At 35.5% G+C, this 22483-nt stretch overlaps 2 protein-coding genes across 2 annotated transcripts in view; both read left to right on the top strand.

Moving 5' to 3' along the window:
* Positions 1 to 17: 17 nt before the first annotated feature.
* On the top strand, positions 18 to 11525 carry LOC139138560 (arylsulfatase B-like). Its single transcript, XM_070706988.1, has 9 exons — positions 18 to 112; positions 881 to 944; positions 1179 to 1276; positions 3122 to 3258; positions 3891 to 3949; positions 8263 to 8383; positions 8878 to 8948; positions 10261 to 10365; positions 11250 to 11525. The coding sequence occupies exons 2-9, from the start codon at positions 914 to 916 to the stop codon at positions 11417 to 11419; spliced, it is 792 nt and encodes a 263-aa protein (XP_070563089.1). The 5' UTR covers positions 18 to 112; positions 881 to 913; the 3' UTR covers positions 11420 to 11525.
* A 3214-nt stretch (positions 11526 to 14739) lies between these two features.
* The window catches only part of LOC139138555 (arylsulfatase B-like), a 42612-nt gene continuing 34868 nt past the window's right edge, over positions 14740 to 22483 (top strand). The window contains exons 1-2 of the mRNA XM_070706981.1: positions 14740 to 14878; positions 15300 to 15411. The gene's annotated coding sequence lies outside the window, so the exon portion shown is untranslated. The remainder of the gene's footprint in view (positions 14879 to 15299; positions 15412 to 22483) is intronic.

The following is a 22483-nucleotide window of genomic DNA, read 5'->3' as shown; positions in this document are numbered from 1 at the left end:
ACATTTGTTGCTGCTGTACACAGAACGAGCGGTCGATATCATATCAAAACACTATCCTGCATATCCTCTGTTCTTGTATTTCGCCATAGACCAACCTGCAAAGGGATTACAGGTAAGACCTTCACTTGATTTATATGCATACGCATTTATGACTGATTCCTCCGATAATTGATTGTGTCGAAGGTCTGGTTGGAACGTTCATTGCGTAAACAGTCCGGGAAGTTCCAGTTACGTCCAGGAAGTTGTTCTCTCTGATTCAAATATTACATTTATCATGTCTTAGCCATGTTTTACCCTCATAATTGAACTATTAATGAGTGGAACAGCTTAAAGAAGGAACTGATAGTCCCGATATTGTTGAAGTAATCGTTTAGCACTTTTCTAGTCAATTTGTTAATATCTTCTGATATATGTCCTCGTCATTGTTTTTGTAAGTCTTACATAATGTTTGTCAGTTTCATCAGCTGTTCAAAATATTTCATTAAAGTCCTCTGTAACTCGATGATACGACGATTTTGCTGAGCTTTCACTATGCGTAGGAAATATAATGAATTCCTTTACCTTTCTTGTAAAAAAAGTTAAGCAAGAATGTTTGACATGTGGACACGAAGCCATAATGGAAATTAAATTTCGATATGATGAAACTTAATCATAGCCTTACAGAACTTCGTCATTTTCATTGCTGATTCAGGATCTTTCATGCTGATAATGCCGTTTGAATGAATCTACCAGTTTTGCTGAACACTCTATAACAGCCATTCATAGTTATTGAAATTTGACCTACACTTTTACCCGACAATGTCATGAAATAGCTTACAAGAGTATTAGGAACAGATAAAAATAAAGAGGGATTTTTGACTTCAGTGTCGTCTTTTTCTAGGTTCCAAGTAACTACGAAGATCTCTACCCTAACATGGAAAATAAGAATCTCAGGAGGTATTATGGTAAGAAAATATGATCAACGTCAATGTTGGCTGCAATGTAGGAATCTTTCAGTGATGGGGGTGTTGTGAAGACTGTACATTACGGTTCTAAAGTAATAATTGAATTATGCAAAACGATTACTTTGTTGGCGTTGTTCCTGGTTGTTTCTCTGGTACGATGTTGCCCTGGAGCATCTTTATCGTTTAATCATTTTCGCTGTACCTGAGGACAATAACATGTTTTATTATTTAAAGCCAAACTGTCCCTTATGGATGAAGCAGTTAGTAACGTAACCTCTGCGCTGAAGTCACGTGGAATGTGGGAAGATACAATGTTGATTTTCATCAGTGACGTAAGTTTACATTTTTGTGTTTACATTGATAACCATCTTAACCATCTTGCATTATGTCAAATACCGGTTTAAATTCAGCTACTTCAAATTCAAAAGTATTCCCGCCTCTATGCGTATACTATATAATGTTTGAACTTTGAAAAGATCAGCGGAATCAATGTCTAGCCTACAGTACAACAATTTTCCTTTATTTTAATGATAAACAATAACAAAGCAAATACAGTTGTCTGTCCTTTGTCCACTTCGTGCGTGTACGTCTTCTTGAAAACACACTCATCAGCATAAAATGTGACTTTGATGTATAGATTTAATGATGAAAATCCAATTTGTAATTGTCGTTTAGTTTGCGTTATTTGTCTAGGTCGCTCATATTTGCACAACAGCCACTGACAGCATAGATTATAGAGCATTTTCGTGACGGCAATTTGAACTTTTCAACTTGCATGCACGTAAATAACCTGTTAATTTGTTACATGTTGAAGGCAATATCGAAGCATTCCTGACCCATGATATCGAAAATAATAGCAATACAATTTAAAATCGTCTCTTAAAGTGTGTTTAAAATTATTTAAACTGAAAGGACCACCAGAATAGCACTAAATTCTACTGTATGGTCCAGTGTCTTGCAGGTGTGCCCGATGGACCTGTGCAAGTAGTAATGCTATATCTATAGAAATGTTTGACAAAATATCAGTCGAATCTGCCCATCGGATTTGCATTAATGAAATAAAATAAATAAAAGAGAATCGCTTACCCAATTGTTTTATGATTTCCAAAAAATTGAGAAATTTTATTATTTGGTTAACATCTTGCAAGGCTAAATAAAAATACATGTGTTTTTCTTTTAGTCAAATCTAATCTCTTGAAGACTTATTTTAAAACCGTCCTATCTAAAACATTTTGCATTTTGAAAACTTGAACAGGAATTTCAGAATTCTGGCATTTTTAGACAAGTCACATTCAAATCAAGATAATCAAAACATTTCCGACCGATATACCCTCTTGTTCGGAGACATGTTTATGGAACATACTTCAGGGGGCGCTGCACCCAACACAGCATTTTCTGCTCAAAAATCACGTTTTTGCAAATATTCATTCAATTTGAATTAATTTGTTGACCCAAGATTAAAATTTTGGTTTGGTTCACCTTTTATAGATTGTCAAGCAGTCATAAGTTGCGTGATAAAGAAGTGATAATTTATGCAAATTTATGCAAATCACCCGATTTCCTGGCTCCTTTTTCCCTCCAATTTCAAAATTACAAAGAATTTAACTACACCTTGAGATTTTCACATTGTGTTCTTTGAAAGCTCTATAAAAACGACTATTTTGTTTGGCAATGAAGTTCGTACATTTTGAATAAGAGGCATTCGAATTTTGCTAATCATGATTTTGATAACTTTTTTGAATGTCAGTCTTTTAACCCTTGCCATTTTTGAATGAGGTTAGATAATGCAAAATAAAATAGTCGGGTTTTTTACGTATAATGTTTACTCAAGTAAAATATTGCATTTCAGAAAAGTTTTTTATTTAAATAAATTTTTATCATTAATACCAAAATTGAGGTTTTTTACCCAAAATATATACCTACTTCATCTTTCGAATGAACTACTGCTACCATAATAAATTTTAGAGTCTCTGCTTTTTTGAAAATATATAGTTTGAGGGGGTTTCCTTGTCATCTTTGATGAGAAATATTGCTTTGAAAAAAATTGCGTTGGCAACATGCAGTTCCACCTTAAAACACTCAAACACTCGCAAATTCCCTGCAATGGTGTTGGCACAAACACTTACCCCGCTTGCATGTGCCTCACACATACCATTCTTTTCGTCCGAATCACTTAGAACGGTGCATTAATGGTTACACAGGGCAGTAACTTGCCATTTCGGTCCACCGCCTCAACACTCTTTGAAGGTGGCGTCAGAGTTCCAGCAATGATACATGGACCCCTGGTGAAACAGAACGGATATGTCCATGACGGGTAAGAGAGCAAGAATTTGTTACTAAGCTGGTGAAGAATGCCTTCGATATTATGAGTTTACTGGCAAGATATCTCTGTGAAATTTAAAAGTCATTACGCCAGGACATCGCATTTATTCTGACAAACTTTATATATCACGTGCTGTTTGGCCCGACTCTACGATTAAGAGACACTATCTGTAAACTGTGCTTAAATTAAGGTAGATTTGATCCAAAGACAACTGTTCAGACCCAAAAACTTGTTTCTATGCCTTTTCACCCTACTGTTTGAGTCGGCTTATTATGAAGCTCTTGGAGTAGTTAAGTTTTCACTGTCTTATTTTTTGTTTAAAATCGGAAATTTAATTTTCCCAATAGACTACAATTAAGTTAACAAAGGGATGGCGTCCATTTTGAATTTCAAGGTCGATAAATATTGGGTAATTTGTTACTCTGGTTCCAAAGTTTTAACGGCGACTAAGATTTTGCATTTTGTTCAAAAAGGAATTCATTCAAAAGGGAAGGTTTCAGGAAATGTTTTAGTCTTTCAATTATCTCACGGTAATTAACATTACAATGATAACATTGGAAACATTTGGCACTGTAAGATGTATCGAAGCTAAGTGACAAATTGAAACCTTTATTGATGCGTAGGTTAAATCACATTACGGATTGGCACACAACTATACTGTCAATGGCGGGCATCACTCCAGGTAAGACAAACAATGAGTCACTGGTACCAGGTTCTCATGATAATTATTATGTTTTCGAGATGTCGCAGGAGCCATGAGATGTCAAACGCTCATTTTTCTATGGGACACCAGGATATGCAAATATATGTAAGTAGCGTCATTTTGTCTCCATCATCACTGGTCGACCTAACTGTATACTTTGCGACACCTCTTAGCTAGGTTCACATCAGTACAAGGGCCGCCTTTTGGCCTGACGCAAAATTGAAATAAGAACAAAAATGGTTCTCGTACACTCTTTGTTTTAATCTCGCACCAGGATCGGCGCAGAGTCGACCTAAACTCTGTAGTGTGAACGTAATTCTATATTGTAAACATCCTACAAAGGTCTTTTCATAGGCTCAAGTTCCCCTTTACATGCTATGGGTTTGTTTAATTCACTTCAGACTGTTTATACTGCGGGAAATGTGCGTCGATAATGTGTACAATGTGGAGTTTGATGGTAGATTTTAGTAAGTTGCTCTACAAGATATTATGTGACAATACAACAGGCCATGACTTTCCGCCTAAATTTAAAAGACTCAAAGTGTGAAAAAGGCAATGCCAATTTCAGCCATGCCTTGTTTTTTAAAGTTTAAGGTCAGCTCGTTGTATGTAAATTAAGTTCTCGGATAGGGGCATGTATTATGTATTGTGTAAATCTTAATTCTTCAGTAAGATCAATAAGACGGGTTTGATCAATGGACTGGTTTGGGGCTACTATTTAGGTTGCTATAGTCTTACCGCGCAGGCCTACGATCGTGTATATAGTCCAGTCAATCTACGAGATTTTGGCACCTAACCCACCACAAATTGCAACAGAATTTTTTTTCTTCAGAATGCATTTTAATGAGGTACCCAGAACAACATATTAAAAGTTTACTCGAATCCACCTTGGGGAAATATGTCTAATTTGCATAAATCAAATATGGCTGCCAGCCATCTGACAAAATAACATAATTGGCCATATATCACATATTAAAAAGCCATTTCAGTGATTTCACAGTCTGACACTATTTATTTGGCTCAAGGAATCATTTTTGAGTTATAATGTTTCATATAGGCACTTCATTAATTTGCATAATTCCAATATGGCGGCCAAAATTCCTACAAAAGACATTTTTGGTCATATGCCACGTATTAAACAAGCTATTTCAGTGATTTTAAAGTTAAAAAAATATTTCTTAGGCATAGACAAACGATTTTCGAGATGCAATGATTTGCATAGGTAATTTGTTAATTTGCTTAAATCCAAAATGGTGGCCAACATACCGACAATAGACCTGTTCTGTTTTATACCACGAATTAACCATTTGGGCGCCAGAGTCTATTTGTGTCAAATTTATTAATGTACCACAGTCAACATTTTCTGCTTTTTGCCAAATTTTGATAAAAAATGTAGCTGATGAAAAATGATATCCATTTGGTCCAAAATTATGAAAAAAACGTACAGAAAAGTTCACAGAAATTGGTCAAATATTGCATTAAAATTGCAATATGGCATTAAAATTGCAATATGGCATTAAAATTGCAATATGGCGGCCAACATTCCTACAAAGACATTTTTGGTCATATGCCACGTATTAAACAAGCTATTTCCTTGATTTTAAAGTTAAAAGTATATTTCTTAGGCATGGACAAACGATTTTCGAGATGCAATGATTTGCATAGGTAATTTGTAAATTTGCATAAATCCAGTATTGTGGCCAACATACCTAAAAAAGACATGTTCTGTCATATACCACGAATTAACCTTTTGGGCGCCAAAGTCTACTTTGTCAACTTTATAAAATGTACCACAGTCAACTTTTCTGCTTTTTGCCAAATTTTGATCAAAATGTAGCTGATGAAAAATGATATCCATTTGGTCCAAAATTATGAAAAAAACGTACAGAAAAGTTCACAGAAATTGGTCAATATTGCATTAAAATTTTGGTGTAAAAAATTACAGCAGCCAAAGGGTTAAACAAGCTATTTCTGTGATTTCAAAGTTAAAGTATATTTCTTGGCATGGACAAATGATTTTTGAGGTGCAATGATTTGCGTTGGCACTTCGTTAATTTGCATAAATCGAACAGGGCGGCCAATATACCTACTAACAGACATTTTCTGTCATATATCATGTATTGAACATTCTATTTCAGCCATTTTGAAGTTTAAATATATTTCTTGAGAATGGAGAAACACCTTTTGTGGTTCAATATTTTTAAAAGACCCTTTGATAATTTTCAGAAATTAAATATGGTTGCAAAAATTAATGCCCAAATAGCTTCTATTATAAAGAAGGTTCTGATAGAGTTTTTAGCAATAGGAAAAAACTGTTAAGAGGGCACTGGACCCAACGCAGCGTATTTTGCTTAAAATGATTTTTTTTTTGCATACATTCCTCAAATTTTGATTAATTTGTAACCCAAGATTAAAAATTGGTTAGGTTCACCTTTTAGCTTGGCAAGCAGTCGTAAGTTGCATGATATAGACCTTTACTTTTCATGATATTTATTAATGATATGACATTGTCTGTTGATTCCTCCACCCTCCACATGTATGCTGATGATCAGACACTTCTTACGAAGGGAAAGTGTATTAGTGAAGTCAATGATGCTGTAAATTGTGATATTTACCAATTTCTAATTGGATAACCAATAATCATATGCGTATAAACGCAAGGAAAACAAAGTGCATTTTGATAACTTAACCTTTTATGTTGGGTCATTTGAATAATTCCGATGTTTCATTGTCAATAGAGATAGCTGATACCAAGATCCCTAAAGTTATTTCAGGGGAGATTTTAGTTATATCTTTAGATGAAACCTTATCCTGGGATGTTCATATTGATGATTTATGCAAGATATTGAGTATGCGCATTGGATTTTTATGTAAACTTCTTATTTATAATATTCCTTTTGATCAGCGTATAGTACTGTATTATGGTCTATTCCAGAGTATTCTTGATTATTGCTGTGTAGTTTGGGGGAACACAACAGTTAAGAATATTGATAAAGTGTTTATACTTCAGAAAAGAGCTCTACGTACGCTTTTTTAACTTCCGTTTGATTTCCCTTCAGTGGATGTATTTTCATTACGTAATGTCATGTCTGTCAGACAAAGAATATTTTACTTCACCGGAATTGAAACTTTTAAATGTTTGAAAGGGTATGGTCCACAGTATTTATCTGATTTGTTTACTGCTCAGAGTGATGTACATAGTCATCATACACGTCTACTTCTCGCCAGGATTCTTATATACCTAGATGCTTCTCAAAATATGGTCAACGTAGCTTTCAATACCATGCTGCCAAACTGTGGAATGCTTTACCAATTGAAATCAAACAAACTACTGTTCTGTACACCTTTAAATCTGACTTGAAAGATTATGTGAAAATGAATGTTCCTTTGTAGATGTAATTATTGAAATTTTGCTTTAGCCCCGATGAAAATTACTGTACAAGTAACTCGGCCGCTCAATAAAGTGTAAATAAATAAATAGAATGGTTAATGTATGCAAATGTGTGCAAATCACTCGATTTTCTGCTCTCTTTTATCCGAATATAACTGTAGCTGGGTCAAATTTTCTGAAATTTTTACACTATGTTTTTATATGCTATATAACAAAACAACGATTTTGTTTGCAATAAAATTCTTACATTTTGAATTAGAGGCATTTTTATTTTGCTTACCATGATTTTAAGCACTTTTTGAGTTCAGTCTTTCAGCCCATGCCATTTTAGAATGAGTATATACTCTTGTTACACATTATCAAAGGGCCTTTGTGAAAATTGAGCCACTAAAAGCGTTTCTTAATACCCAAGAAAAAATATTTAAACTTTGAAATCACTGAAATAGCTTGTTTAATGCGTGGTATATGACCAAAAATGTCTTTTTGTAGGAATGTTTGGCCGCCATATTGGAATTATGCAAATTAATGAAGTGCCTATTTGAAACATTTTACCTCCAAAATGATTCCATGAGCCATATTACTAGTGTCAGACTGTGAAATCACTGAAATAGCTTGTTTAACATGTGATATGTAGCCAATTATGTTATTTTGTCGGATGGTTGGCCGTGGCCATATTTGATTTATGCAAATTAGTCATATTGCCCAAGGTGGATTCGAGTAAACTTTTAATATGTTGTTCTGGGTACCTCTTTAAAATGCATTCTGAAGAAAAAAATTCTGTTGCAATTTGTGGTGGGTCCAACCCTATTTTGACTGGACTAATAGTGTTACAAATTCCAAAATGACCAATATGAGTATGGTCCTGGCTTTTTTAAAATGTAACTTCACTATTCACTCAAAGCAGAATCGGACCTAGACGGTATGGATATAGTAGATATGATTGCAAACGGATCGCCGTCACCACGAACAGAATTTGTATACAACATCGATCAATTTGACAAGTCTCCTGGTGCAGCTATAAGGTAATACAGTTCAAAGTTCACTGTGCCCATAAGATTGAATTAAAAAGTTTTCATGGTTGTGAAGTATACTGAAAATTTAAGTACGCACAATATGATAATAAAATATGTATTTATGCGAGTGCATTTATGAGTATTATTTACGCACACAAATAAAATGGTAATAACATCTTCAAAAGTCCGTTTAACCCTTAAATCAGCTAACCGCAAAACAATGTACCCATTATCAATTATGCTTTTGTCTCTTGTGTATATATATATATATATATATATATATATATATATATATATATATATATATATATATATATATATATATATATATATATATATATATATATATATATATATATATATATATTTGTTGATTTGTTGTAAAAACCACCAAACTTACTAACCTGTAAGCTTATGGCTATCCTGTTGGTCACTCTTGCCAGAACACTCAGAATCTGAAACACTGTTGTACTGCGTACTTTTCAATACATAATTCTTTCTAGGGTCGGAGATTGGAAATTGATTGTAGGCAATCCAAACATGTTTTATCCTGGCCAAGTGCTCAGTGAAGTAGGTAGGTAAATTTTGATAAGTTTTTATAGATTTATAGCACCTAGAACATCTGCCATATACCGAACGCCGACGAATGATTTTGTTTATGTGAAATACGTTTTTACACATGCCAAAGGTATTAATGAGTTTCGGTTTTATCTCAGGAATGACCAAAGATTTGGACTTATGTAATTGTCCAAACATTTATTTATTTAAAGGGGCGTCACAAATTTTGACGACCTGCAGCAGAAATAGTTTGGTATTTATAAAGTGGAGCTTCGTGTTGCCAACGCATTTTTTTTTCAAAGCAATATTTCTCAGCAAAGATGACAAGGAAACCCCCACATACTATATATTTTCAAAAAGCAGAGACTCTAAAATTTAGTACGGTAGCAGTAGTCCACCCGAAGGATGAAGTCGGTGTATATTTTGGGTAAAATACTTCAATTTTGATATTAATGATAAAGATATATTTAAGTAAAAAAACGACAATATTTTCTAAAATGTAATATTTCACTTGAAGTAGAGTATATGTAGAAAAAACGACTATCCTATTTTACATTATCTATCCTCATTCTAAAATGGCAAGGGTTGAAAGACTGACACTCAAAAAAATTGATTAAAATCATGATAAGCTAAACTAAAATGCCTCTTATTCAAAATGTGAGAACTTTATTGTCAAACAAAATAGTCATTTTGTTATATAGCATTTAAGGAACATAATGTGAAAATTTCAGAAAATTTGACCCTTTGGAAATTTTGAAATAGGGAGGAAAAAGGAGCCAGGAAAGCGGATGATTTGCATACATTTGCATAAAAAACACTACTTTTCACGCGACTTTCGACTGCTTGACTAGCTAAAAGGTGAATCCAACCAATATTTTAATCTTGGATTAACAAATTAATTAAAATTTAATGAATATTTGCAAAAGAGTGATTTTCGAGTAAAATGCACTGTGTTGGGTTCAACGCCCCCTTAAAGTGGTTGTACTGGTGACAGTAATTACATGTTAGATTGGTTGCAATGCTTGTCATAAAGGGTAACAGAACAATTCTCAATTATGAGTTATCTTTATAACATTTCAATCCATTCATAACATCAAATGTCTGGTTCATATTTTCAAAATTTTAGGTGGTAGTTGTTATAGAAAATACATAGCTAAGGATGGTTTTTCTATCACTCATTTTTAAATAAATCGTTTTGGTATCCTTTGACACTATGTAGCTTTGGTTCCCCGACAACAAGTTTTAAGAGAAAGTACATAAGTATTTCGTAATAGAGAATTTTTGCGCTATTGTTAGTATCATACACTCGTTATCGCCACTGTTTTCAGATGGCTGGTTGCCAGTGGACAGAGAGGTGATAAAACCGAAAGGAGTCTTGGATATGAAGGTTCCAACACCACCTGCAAACGTGACCTTATTGTTCAATTTGAAAGGTTTGTGGTGATTAATTTCATGAAATTCACGTTGAACATCCGATTTTGGCCCACTGATTAACACCTGACAGGACCATTTAACTGTATAGTTTTTGTATTTGGTTTTCGTGTACATTTCGAAGTCTCGATATTGTACAGACACTCGATAGCAGCCATAAAATTTTTTTGTCATTAGATATACTGTGTCGTAAGCAATCGTCATATCTTAGCTTTTGGCATCGAATATTTAATTACAAACTATAATTTAGAAAATTTTCCAACGCGTTTTGTTTTTAATTTTTGCTTCAAAATATCCTCAAACCTTGTAAGAACGTACCATTTAGCACATCAAAGAGATCTTAAATTTTCTCCAGCCTGTAAAATATACATCGAGTATTTGATGTATTTTAGGAATTACAAACTCAAAGTTCACCAGAGTAAATTAAATTTCATCACATGATGACAATGTTACATGTATGGTGTCGACGTTATTTGTATGGTTTCAGATAATGAGTGTCATCAACAACTGGCATTTGCCGTATTTCAAAGATGACAGATAGGATCGATTGCATGAAATGTCTAAGACATATTTAAAAAGCCATTCGCTAGAAATGTGAGCAATACGCCGTAACAAGTGAATTGTACTCTCATGTCCGTGTTCTAGAAATGGCTTGTGAAATATACAGTTTATAGTAATACATATACAATATATGACACACCAAAGCAGCATTTTGTCTCCTAAATGTTCTGTGAAACATCCGTTTCCGTAATGTTGTTTTGTTAACTCTTTTTAGGGATACTTATCAATGCCCGAAGTTTTCGTTGACATAAAAAATACAACTTCGCATAAACGTAAACGAATACATACGGTATTTTTTTGGCTCGGCCTACAATTTTATCAATAGATGACCCAGAGGAACGACATGACTTATCACAGAAATTTCCGATGAAAGTAGAGGAACTGCGTCGACGATTGGATGAGTACAGGAAAGGTGTCGTGCCATTAATCGATACTACATTGGACCCAAAAGGAGACCCTGATAATTTTGACGGAGTCTTCTCACCATGGCTGTAGTTTTAAAAGTGGATCTTCAAAGATGGGACTGAAGGAATATGCACATGAAGCAACACTTACCATGTACCAAACTGATCTGATATAATTTCTGCCTGGCTTCCGAGCATGTGAGATCAACTCAGCTGTTGATGGAGGCTGATACCATATGTCTAATTTATTCTCTTTAAGAGACCAGTGGTTGTTATTTCAGTGTTAACCATTCAATACAATAAATTCTCTAAATTCTCTTATGTATGTTTTAACATAAACGTATCGCAAATTTTGTAAAATAATACGAGTTTATGAGTCAATAGAGCTAGGCTCAACAATTACTAGGCAAAGCTATGTTCCTGGCTTAATATTGCTGTTTCAAACAAATGCATATTTGCTTTTTCGTAAAGTATACTACTCAATTTCGAATGTGGTTATAACAATTAAATTTAAAAAAGTAACAAGGTAACCAAGACAACTAAAGTTACAATGATAGAGGAATAACTTTGAATTTATCATTTGGTTTAAGCAAGATACACGAGGTTGGTGATAGTACAATTCAGATCAATAAAGATAATTGTTTTACACAAAATAATTATTTTTTGAATTATATTCGTCTGTGTATGAGTCTGTGCGTGCGTGCGTCCACCCGGCCGTCCGTAGGCGTTTCTTGGACGCTGATGTTTCTCGAATTCGGTGTACGGACAACATTGGCATACATGTCCACGTCCAATATGGCTGCCAGGCGGCCTTTTTGTGCTAAGAGTTTGATTTCATTCGAAGTTGGCACAAGGACAGTACACTATGACTTAAAATTGTAATTTGTTTCGCAAAACGGTCCTGTATAGGCAATTGTTACCAAATATGGCAGCCTAGCAGTCATTTTGTTTAGTAGGATTTGTCCTACCAGAGCCACTACAATGACATGACTGACATATTTCATTCAAACTCGGCACAGACACATAGCACTCTGACATATCAGTTGCACGTCAACATGTATTGCTGTACATATATGCGGATGGCCACAGCGCTGAATATTTCGATTCTCTCCAATCTTGCCAGTGGTGCTAAATTAATCCTCATGTTATACTTTTAAGATATCCAACTAATATGTTGACATTGAGAAGTAAAGTCCACAATGAATGCAGTGAATACACTTTCAAAATGCATTTACTTTTTCATTTTGTTTATGCAAAGTAACGACGACAGATTGACGACCATGAGAACAAAAATAAGTTCTCTGTGCATGTGGGCGAAGTTCCAGCCAAAAGTTCTAAAATTTAAATATCCATAATTATGATACCATACGTCATGCGTTGAAAACTTGAAACACTGTCATTGATGAATCTAGACTAGGTGACGGACCATTGTACCCTTTATGTCTGAAAGGACGTTTTCAAGGCCATGAACGTGTGGAGTAACAATTAAGACGTTCAGTAACATTTGTCGGATACAAGCGTAAGCAGAAAACCTCGATTGATTAAAATCTTACATGTATATACACAGATAGAAAATCTGAACGGAGTTTGGTCGATTTAAATCGTTTTTTGTAAAGGTACCGGATCGACAAAATTTTACCCCACCAAACGAGAAGCAGATGGCGCATACATGTACATCTGATGTGTCGCATTGACCGAAGCGAAGAGAGCTGCTTCACCATATTACGCACTAAATGATATCTTGGCCATAAAGCCAAATGAGATATATTTGTCTATGTGACAATACAAATATCTTGTTTGAAATTTTTTGTACGAATCAGACAACACTACAGGAATTCCCCGACAATACAAGTAAATTCTTTTTTGGAATAAAAAGTGAAATATCCCATTAAGTAAAGCATGGTTCTTCCATTTAAGATAAGTAAATTGCACTTTATATATTTCTTATTAATTTTCTACGAAATTTTATATGCTTCTTTTAGAAGTTGTGTTATGGCTGTTTCTTATGTTCAAAGTTATAATTTATATTATTAGGGTGGGCTTTGGATATGTTGATGATTTGACTCATCAATGGTATCTTTTATTAATCTAATTCTAGCATTAAGATAACCGAGAATTAATACTTTTGCTTTGGCACGGAAATATGAGACACATTTCTGGCCTTCTAAGTGTTGATTAAGCTCATTGGCTGGAGCACAGAGATAAAACTTACTCTTTAACGGATTGTCGGTGACAGTTAAAGGGAGAATCACTATCTTTTGACCTTTGTTCACAAATATTGCGGCAAATGACAAGTTGCTGATGTTGTTAGACTTATTGAAAGATGTCTGAAAAACGGTCGACCGTTGACAATTTCCACCCAGTTTGCATACACAGTCTAGAAAACCTCGGGTCAGGGGTTAACGCAAGGCTTGTATCAAGCCCAGTCTGATATAAAGGTCAAATCATGACACACTCGAGTATGAACTGCTATTCAGTATCAGATGTCATGCTGGCATTTGTAAGAAAATTTGTACAGTATGGCGCCTTTCACATAGGAAATGGCTGAGGCTTTCATACAATGTAGCAATATTTGTCTCTCAGTAAACCCACGGGAATGGAACTTAGTTCACTTTGTCTAGGGGTCACAAACAAAACACACTGCCAACGTAAAGCACATAGAGGTATTTTGAAATATTTTCCAAGTAATTCATCAACTGATGCTTTAACGATTGACACCCCATGTTCAAGACTGAGATAGCATTACCATGCATTAGCGACGTTATGCTGGCCCTTGTACAACCGCCTTGTTCAGACAACTTTCTCCCAATGTAAACAATATTTGCATTTGCCTGCTCGTTTGTGTATGGCTTCCTCCGGCCGCAGAGGTGAGGTTTTCTACAGAGGTACTCTTGTAACTAGCCTACCTCTTGTGTCTCAACGTGCATGGTGAGTGCTACTTCCATCGGTACTCTGATATGCAAAATCTTTGAGTATTACATAGTATTTAGGTTGAACATATATCAAAACTTGTAATGAGTGAGTGATTATCAGGAACCCGGGCCAGCGAACTCGTTTTGGAACCTGGTTAAGTGGTTGTGTCGCTCTGAAGGTTGTGTACCTTTCTGCGGTTTGAGAATACAATGTGTAATAACAGTACAGTAATTGAAGATTGCCTGTTTAGTGTTGTTTTTTGAACATTTTCTTAATAACTACAAAACTGTGTGGTTCAGTCAAAGCCTATTTTAAATAAGATGAATATGTTTTTGCAAAAGCACTTAGTTGGATTTTTTTTACAACTCCGCATATTTCATTGTATTTTTACTGCCCTCCAAACGTTACTGGTCTGGTCTCTAGTTCCTAAAAGTCTTTTATATTCTATACACTTCTTTTCTGACAGCACTCGAAATGCAACGTAAAGAATACAGAAGTAAGGAAGACTCGTCATTTGGCGGCAAGAAGTACGCAATCATCCTAGCTGCGACAGTTGGCGTTATTGCCGTATTTTTGTCTGTGCAAGATCGGAACGTCAAACGTCCACACATCGTTTTCATCCTTGCTGACGACCTTGGTAAATTAAACAGTGATTATTTAAGCTGTTTAAGAGCCTAAGGCTTTTCCTTGGGGTGTAAAAATTCATTTTTCAGATTACTGTACCATTCATACTTTCACGCATAAAAATATGCTGCTTTGAGCCATTATTACCATACCATTCTTGTTGATATTCACCACCGTGAGTACAATGGCGTTGTTCAGTAAAATAGTCCGAGGTAATATGTGCATCTTTTTCATATTGCCCACTTGTTCCCAGGATATATATACATAATGCGTAAAGACGAAGGAATACGTCGTGGTTTTAATTCTTGTTCGGTAGCCTAAGCATAGATTTCATTTTAAGGCGTTCTTAATGTATTTTGTCAATCGCAAAGAAATCGTATTGTTGTAGATTTGTCAATGTGCCTAATTGCTCCAATACCTTTTTGATAACCCAGGGTGGAATGACATTGGCTGGAACAACCCAAACGTCAAAACACCACACTTGAACTCGCTTGGTCACAATGGCATTATATTCAACTAGACCTACGTTCAACCAATCTGTACTCCGTAAGTAATATTTACGTCTTACAGTAAAGAGTTGTAACTTGCTAATATGCACTAACCCGGATGCCATAGAGAAATGACGGCTTACCAGTAAATGTACACATTTTAGGCAATTAATTTGCAGCAAATCAGGGTAGTGTCCAATTTTGTGAATTTTCTAATTTATCGCACAAAACAGGAAGAAAATAAAAGTGAATATTATAATATCAATGTACTTAACATCTATTACCTGGTCATGAGGGCTGTAGCGCCCGTTCGTTGTCTTGAGGAGCTATGCGCTCCCGGAAAAATATCGCTATTCCACGATTCCGTAGATAACCTCTGACGTCACATTTTCAGAGAAAGTTGGCACTGGACATCTGTTCCCCCCTCTGTTGAGTTGTTCTGGTCAATAGCGACACAGAATGAGCATGTGGTGCATTATCACCACAAATACTCAACAGCTCAGAGCTCTATCATATTACCTTCTCTTAAAATTTCTTCGCAACGACTTCAAATTTTCAGGTAAAGGGGAAATCAACCAATGACAAACGTATACATGGAATTTCGGGGTGTGTTTATTTAAATAAAAATACTCAATGCGTCTTCAAATGTGTATAACAACTATTTCTTCATTTTTGTAAATTTAGCAGTGATTCAATGATTCGTTGATCAGCTTCGAGCACACAATGTACATCTACTCACCTAGGAAAGATGCAAGCGCTGAAAACTACTAGATCGCCACCTCTAATTATTACCCGTTTACAAATGACCCACGACCACGCAAGGTTTCTCACAAGCAAGATCTTTGCATTTACAACCACACAGTTTGCTACATGTGTGTGAACTCTATTTTGTAAACCAATAGAAATGTTCAAAGTTAGCTTCCGACATCGTTACATGACATTAAACAAACATTGGAAATACCTTGTCATTTCAGCTAAAATGATACTAATTTCATTTATATTCCAGCATCAAATGTTGTGGCGTTTCGTCAGAGGCGGTCTGCCTTCTTAATTTTAAAACGCTACCTGAAAAGTTGAAGGATGTTGGCTACTTGACTCATCTCGTCGGAAAGTGAGTAAACGGTGCAAACACCGAACTTTCGGTTTTATTATCATTAAAACCCCCTCGAAAACTACGTACACATTGAAAGCCATATGTAAACGCCACAGTTGTCACTACTGTATCCGTGACCTGAGAGTCTAAGAAAGTCTAAAAGGCCAGACGAACATCATGATATGTAATAATCTATTTGTATTGAGTTTCAAACATTTTAAACATTCACCTAAAAACAATACTGATAACGATTTAGAAACGTCTTCTCACCTTTTCAAACACATCTCGTTACATTAGCAATTACAGAAGTACTAAAGTATACATTACACTTCTTGCCACCTTACTGTAATATCTAATTATTAACATAGCCTATGTCCCCCAGCGGTTAAAACCAGTGAGGTCACACTTTCACTCATAATCATTACTTTCCATACGCAATTAGCAACATCACTGTATTGTGAGACCTGTCTTTTGATAAGAAGATGGGAAAGATTAAATACATAATATGAAACAAGTTTCTGACAGATGGCAGGAATATGGTTGTGAATGTTTTATCTACCGATCCTTTGTAACATAAATGTCATTTGGAAAGAGAGTGAGTCTAACCCAAAAATACATTTTACGATAAGCTTCCGTTATGTCAGATGTAGTTCTATGCAAATACACGGCATCAGCATAGATGAACCACTTACACTGTAATATAGAGTTGCATGTATAGATTATGACTTCTGCAAAATGCTTGTTACCACAAACAGATTCACTGAAATTTCAAATGGATTGGTATAAATATACTTAAATTTTTCGTATCATTTCTTTAGTTAAGCCGAAGCAAATATTTACTAAGAGACCAGCCTATTGACATTTGTTTAGGAGGAAACAAATAAGCGACCTCAATTTTTGAGATTTTTTATTGTAGATTTTCTTTTCCGGAATCAGCAATTTACGGTTGTCAAATTTTTATGCACATCCCTAGGATGTTTTAATGTTTCCTTGTTGTAAATTACAACAACCTGTGTAGTCGGCCTTAAAATGGATATTAGAATTTTACGTCCAACCATCCAATAACCAAGGCTGTGACCACCTCCTGAGTGTGTTCGATATAGATATAGTTCATATCTATAACCACCGAATATGTAATAACAATGGTAGCTCCTTATCATGGATTCTATTCTCTCACCATTAGATGGCATCTTGGTTATTCAACGTTGGATTATACCCCTTTGAAACGAGGATTTGATTCCTTCTTTGGTCACTTAGGTAGCATGATATCAAACAGGCACTCCCACTTGGTAACATTTTAAAAATCATTTTATAATGCCAACGGTCGATATTTGACGTGGCGACTGCGCGCGGATCGCGAGATATCGATAAAAACATGTCATTTCCCGAGCGTATTTTTCCATCCCGAAGTTTCACGATCGTTTCTGATTTTGACCCGAAATCCCCCGAAGGTTTGTTGTTGTGCTGATTGACGATATTCTAGGGAGTCTACAATAAGTTCGAACGACGCAATTAATTTACTTCCCACTACAAAGAATTTATATACAGCATTATGCCATTACCCCAGGTAAGTTTTGTAAAACGTCTCCTTAGTTTTTTGTCGTTTTCATTATTCTAAATCAGTTGTACTACATTTTTAACCAATACCAGATAATTATCAGTGTTTACATGTCAAATATTAGTCGCCTCCGATGACTACATTTTGTCGTCTGCCACACAGTACGCCGCGCGCGTGGTATGCGCCTATGCATACCACTCGGCGGCCGCTATGTATCAACCGCACGTAACTGTGCCAGTCACCTATGCGAATTCTGGTGGAATCAAACTTTGTTTTCCGTTTTTTCTCATAGTCAGTAAGACTAGGCTTTCCCCCAGGGGGCATGACCGATCACCGGCGCGAGTGGTACTGTGGCATACAGCAGCGTAAGCGTAGACTCGTACTCCATAGCTTAGTTGACAATGGCCCCAGTGCCGAACGTTCGATGTTCGGAAGCTGAATTTAGGTGGGCCACCGGAATTCAAACTTTTACTTTTTTGAGGACATGTTTTTATCGATATCTCGTGATCCGCATGCAGTCGCCACGTCAAATATCGACCGTTGGCATTAAAAAAATGTGCTTTGAAAATGTTACCAAGTGGGAGTGCGATTTCAAACTACGAAAAGACAGGCAGAGAAACAGTAATGGAGTGTAAGTGTATATGAACATCTTTTACATTGTGGTTTACATCGGTGAATTGCCACGTAGACATTGAATATTGAATAAATGTAAGTCGTATTGTAGTATTTACGTGTAAGCAATCATGGTCTCGGTCCATGTGAGATTAATTTTGATTAATTAGAAGAAGGTATCTCTGTAACTGTAATTGATTTGTATTAGTGAAATTACCACGGGCATAGAATGTTGAATATCGCTCAGTATTACCCTATTGAAGTGCAACCAGTTATGTCATTGGTCAATGCGAGATTAATTTCGATGACGTAAGAGAAGGTGCTCCCAGTAACCACAGATTCCTCACACCTCTGAAACTGTGAGGAATCGATGCATTCGCCATTTCACGCTGCATGAACTTGCATCCTGTGACAGCTTATTGTCCCTCTAAAAGTGGGAACTAACAAAGTTTTTATTGTTTTTTTCCTTTCAATAAACTACTTCAAAATCAAACATTATCTGAAATAATCACTGCCAACGTGAAAGTCAAACGAAAATCGCTCCACAAGACGCAAATGTTTGTATTTCGTTTTAGCTGTAGCTAGCTAACGTGGTATTCATTTTGATAGCTACTAAAAACACTATCACAAGATTCTTTACGATTCCGTCTGTGAGGGTAGTTGTGTTGTTTACAATACATTTGGTTTCAATTGACAAACCTTAATTCTCAAGTGGTAAAAAGTGGATAAATGTGATTTTTTGGAACATTGACTTTGTCTCTGGAAGTTTCGGACAGGCATCGATACATTAATTTGTTGGATTGATTATTCCACATCAAACTTTCAACAAATTGTAATGCAAATATAGATTATGGATAAGGATTATAGATATTTTGTGAATGTATCTCGTGGTTGAAAGTTCCCTTTTTGCTTGTGTGTAGTAGGGAAATACGGGTATGATCTCCGAGACAATACTGGTTTGGTTCAAAAAGGACAATACAACGTATTCGACGGTGAGTTTGACACGTTCACATAAACGAGAGTGACTTGCGTCGAAACCAGCCTGTAGTTACCTTGCCGTTCATAAATAGAACATTTTGTCTGTTTTTGCTATCTTCCATTTTTACTAGTTTTTAACGATAATGAACTAATTCGCTCTGACATTCTACTCGACCGTGCTGTACAAGAAAGGCTATTTCCTTCTGTAGATGAAAGATAAATATAAATATTTAGTCTTCAATCATATACATTTGTAGATGCTGTACACAGAACGAGCGGTCGATATCATATCAAAACACTATACTGAATATCCTCTGTTCTTGTATTTCGCCATAGACCAACCTGCAAAGGGATTACAGGTAAGACCTTCCTTTGATTGATATGCATAAGCATTTTTGACTGATTCCTCCTATAATTGATTGTATCGTTTGGCATTTTCTTTATTTAAGTTAGTATATTTTATCATCTAAGGTAGATATGCGTCGTCCTTCATTTTGATTTACCATTACAACCTCTATTTAGTGCAAGTGCGAGGCATATTAGTATTCATTTATGCAAATTATATAAATGAACATTGTTTCGGTATTGAAATTTTATGCTAATGATTCTATCAGTGTGGAATATTCATGTAACTGGCATCTTGCATTGTATATACAACTTTATTATTAGATTTATGAGCTGTTTTACATAAATCGGTTTTAAGTTCTCGGTAATTAGATACTTTTGACTATTTTGCTGAGCTTCTTTCGGCGCAGACAATAGACTTCGTTCCTTTACCTTTCTTGTAAAACATGTCGAAGCATGAGTATTTGACTTGTTGAAACGAAGTTATTAAGTCAATATATTCCTATATGGAAGTCAACAACGAGCGCACCAGCAAGGTATAACTGAAGATATACCTTGCTGGTGCGCTCGTTGTTGACTTTGTCAAAGTTAATCCGGTGATAATCTGGTGACAGCGTCCACAGATTAGTAATTTACCCTTGCTTACTTTGGCAAATTAGGCACTCAAACTCATCAGATAATAGACTAAATTACTACCTTGCTTGCTTTGGCGAATTAGGCAATCAAACTGGTCAGATAATAGATGCAGCATGCTGATAAAACGTTTACGCAAGATTGTCAAGGGCAGTGCAAGACCAAAACACCAAAGTTTGGTAGAATAAACCTTTATTAGCAATACAACAAAACACCTACCTACCCCTGGGGACGGACACATAGGCTATCCCCTATGGTTTGTTACAGTCCTTACATAATAACTGGATTATTCAGAGCAATTATAGTATGTGGATGTAAACTCAGCTTATATTAAAGGCACAATGTTATTGTTGTCTTGGAAACACTTTAAGTCCTTTAGTCATTCTCTGCATGCTTAAGCCGCTTGAATTGTATTTGTTGTTTAAAGCTAAGTTGTCCCTAATGGATGAAACGGTTAGTAACCTCACATCTGCTCTGAAGTCACGTGGAATGTTGGAAGATACAATGTTAATTTTCATCAGTGACGTAAGTTTACATCTTGTTTGTTGCAGTATAGTTTGTGCCTCAAAATTGAAAGACCTTGCCCAACTTCCCTCGATGAAACTTCAAAATATTCCTCTTAGAAATCAAGAATAAAAGTCAGGGGTCACAGTGCAAAATTTAAGACTGGAGAAACAAATTAACGAAAATATTACCAAAACTCGGAATATAGAATGACTGCCATTCCTGTGTTAACTCTATGGGGAAAATGAAATTATCTATTGTCCAGAAAGAAAGTCAATGAAAAATTGATTTACTCAATTAGCTTCAAAATTTACCCCTGAAAGTAATAACCCTCAAATGTGTTGTAAAGGCATGAGACTCCAAATATCTCTCCCGGGGGCATTCTGCCTAACATTGATAACCATCTTGCATAGCATCAACTCTGCAGACTTATCACTACAAACTCGCTTATACATTAATTTTGAACTTTAACGACTGAATACTATCTTGCATATATAACGTTAGATATTTGAATACGATCATCAGAAAGAACGTCTACATTACAACAATTTTCCTTTTGTGATCAGACATATGATCAGTTTTTTCTTTGTCCGCTTCGTGCGTAAACATCTTCTTGAACAACCATTCTTACGCTTAAAAATGTTTTCGGTGTAAAGATGTTGACTGGCGTAACTTATATAGGTAGCTCCTTCTTAAAAACAGCCACAGACAGCATTTGATGGGCGCTAATACAGCGATCTGATATTCGTGGTATATTCGTGATTGAGCAAAAGTCCGTTTTTGACGTTCCATGCCAGAATTTCAATATACTGTTATGATATAATAGTAATAAATCACACCCTCCGGTGTTGACCAGTTCATTTTATATATGCATTCCCTATCGCTCGTGCATATATGTCGTGAATGGTAAAAATCTCGTAGTATACCGTCGCTGGGTGTGCTTTATTGCTTGAATATGCTACACGCATGAGTCAAATATGAGGAAACTCTGCTATTATGTAGGCGGAATAAAATATTATGTGTGGGTATAGTAACCTGACATACCCGAGTTACTCCATCCCATCGTTAACTTTGTTCTCAGTTTTTAAAAATCGCACATGAATTTACAAAATTTGGCTAATTTTTGACGGGTCGCATCCCAATTGAAGCAATATAATCTCTGACTAATGTGTTTTGAAGACATGTTACTGAAATATACATATTTTCACCCACAATACCTGATAAATATCGAACACTCACATATACTCTGTAAATGTGTAGACCTTTCATCAACGTCAACAGTAATCAGGTGCAGCCAACGAACAATGCACTTTTAAAAAGGTCCTTACTATGATAAGATATATTGTGCATGACAAATAATGTGAACTGACTAATTTTAAGTCAAGAGGGTAATTAATTAGCTGTTCA

This window comes from Ptychodera flava, chromosome 8 (genome assembly GCF_041260155.1).
Source record: "Ptychodera flava strain L36383 chromosome 8, AS_Pfla_20210202, whole genome shotgun sequence".
Taxonomy (NCBI): Eukaryota; Metazoa; Hemichordata; class Enteropneusta; family Ptychoderidae; genus Ptychodera; species Ptychodera flava.
Note: the sequence above shows the minus strand (reverse complement) of the source record. Positions and strands in the feature narration are given on the sequence as shown.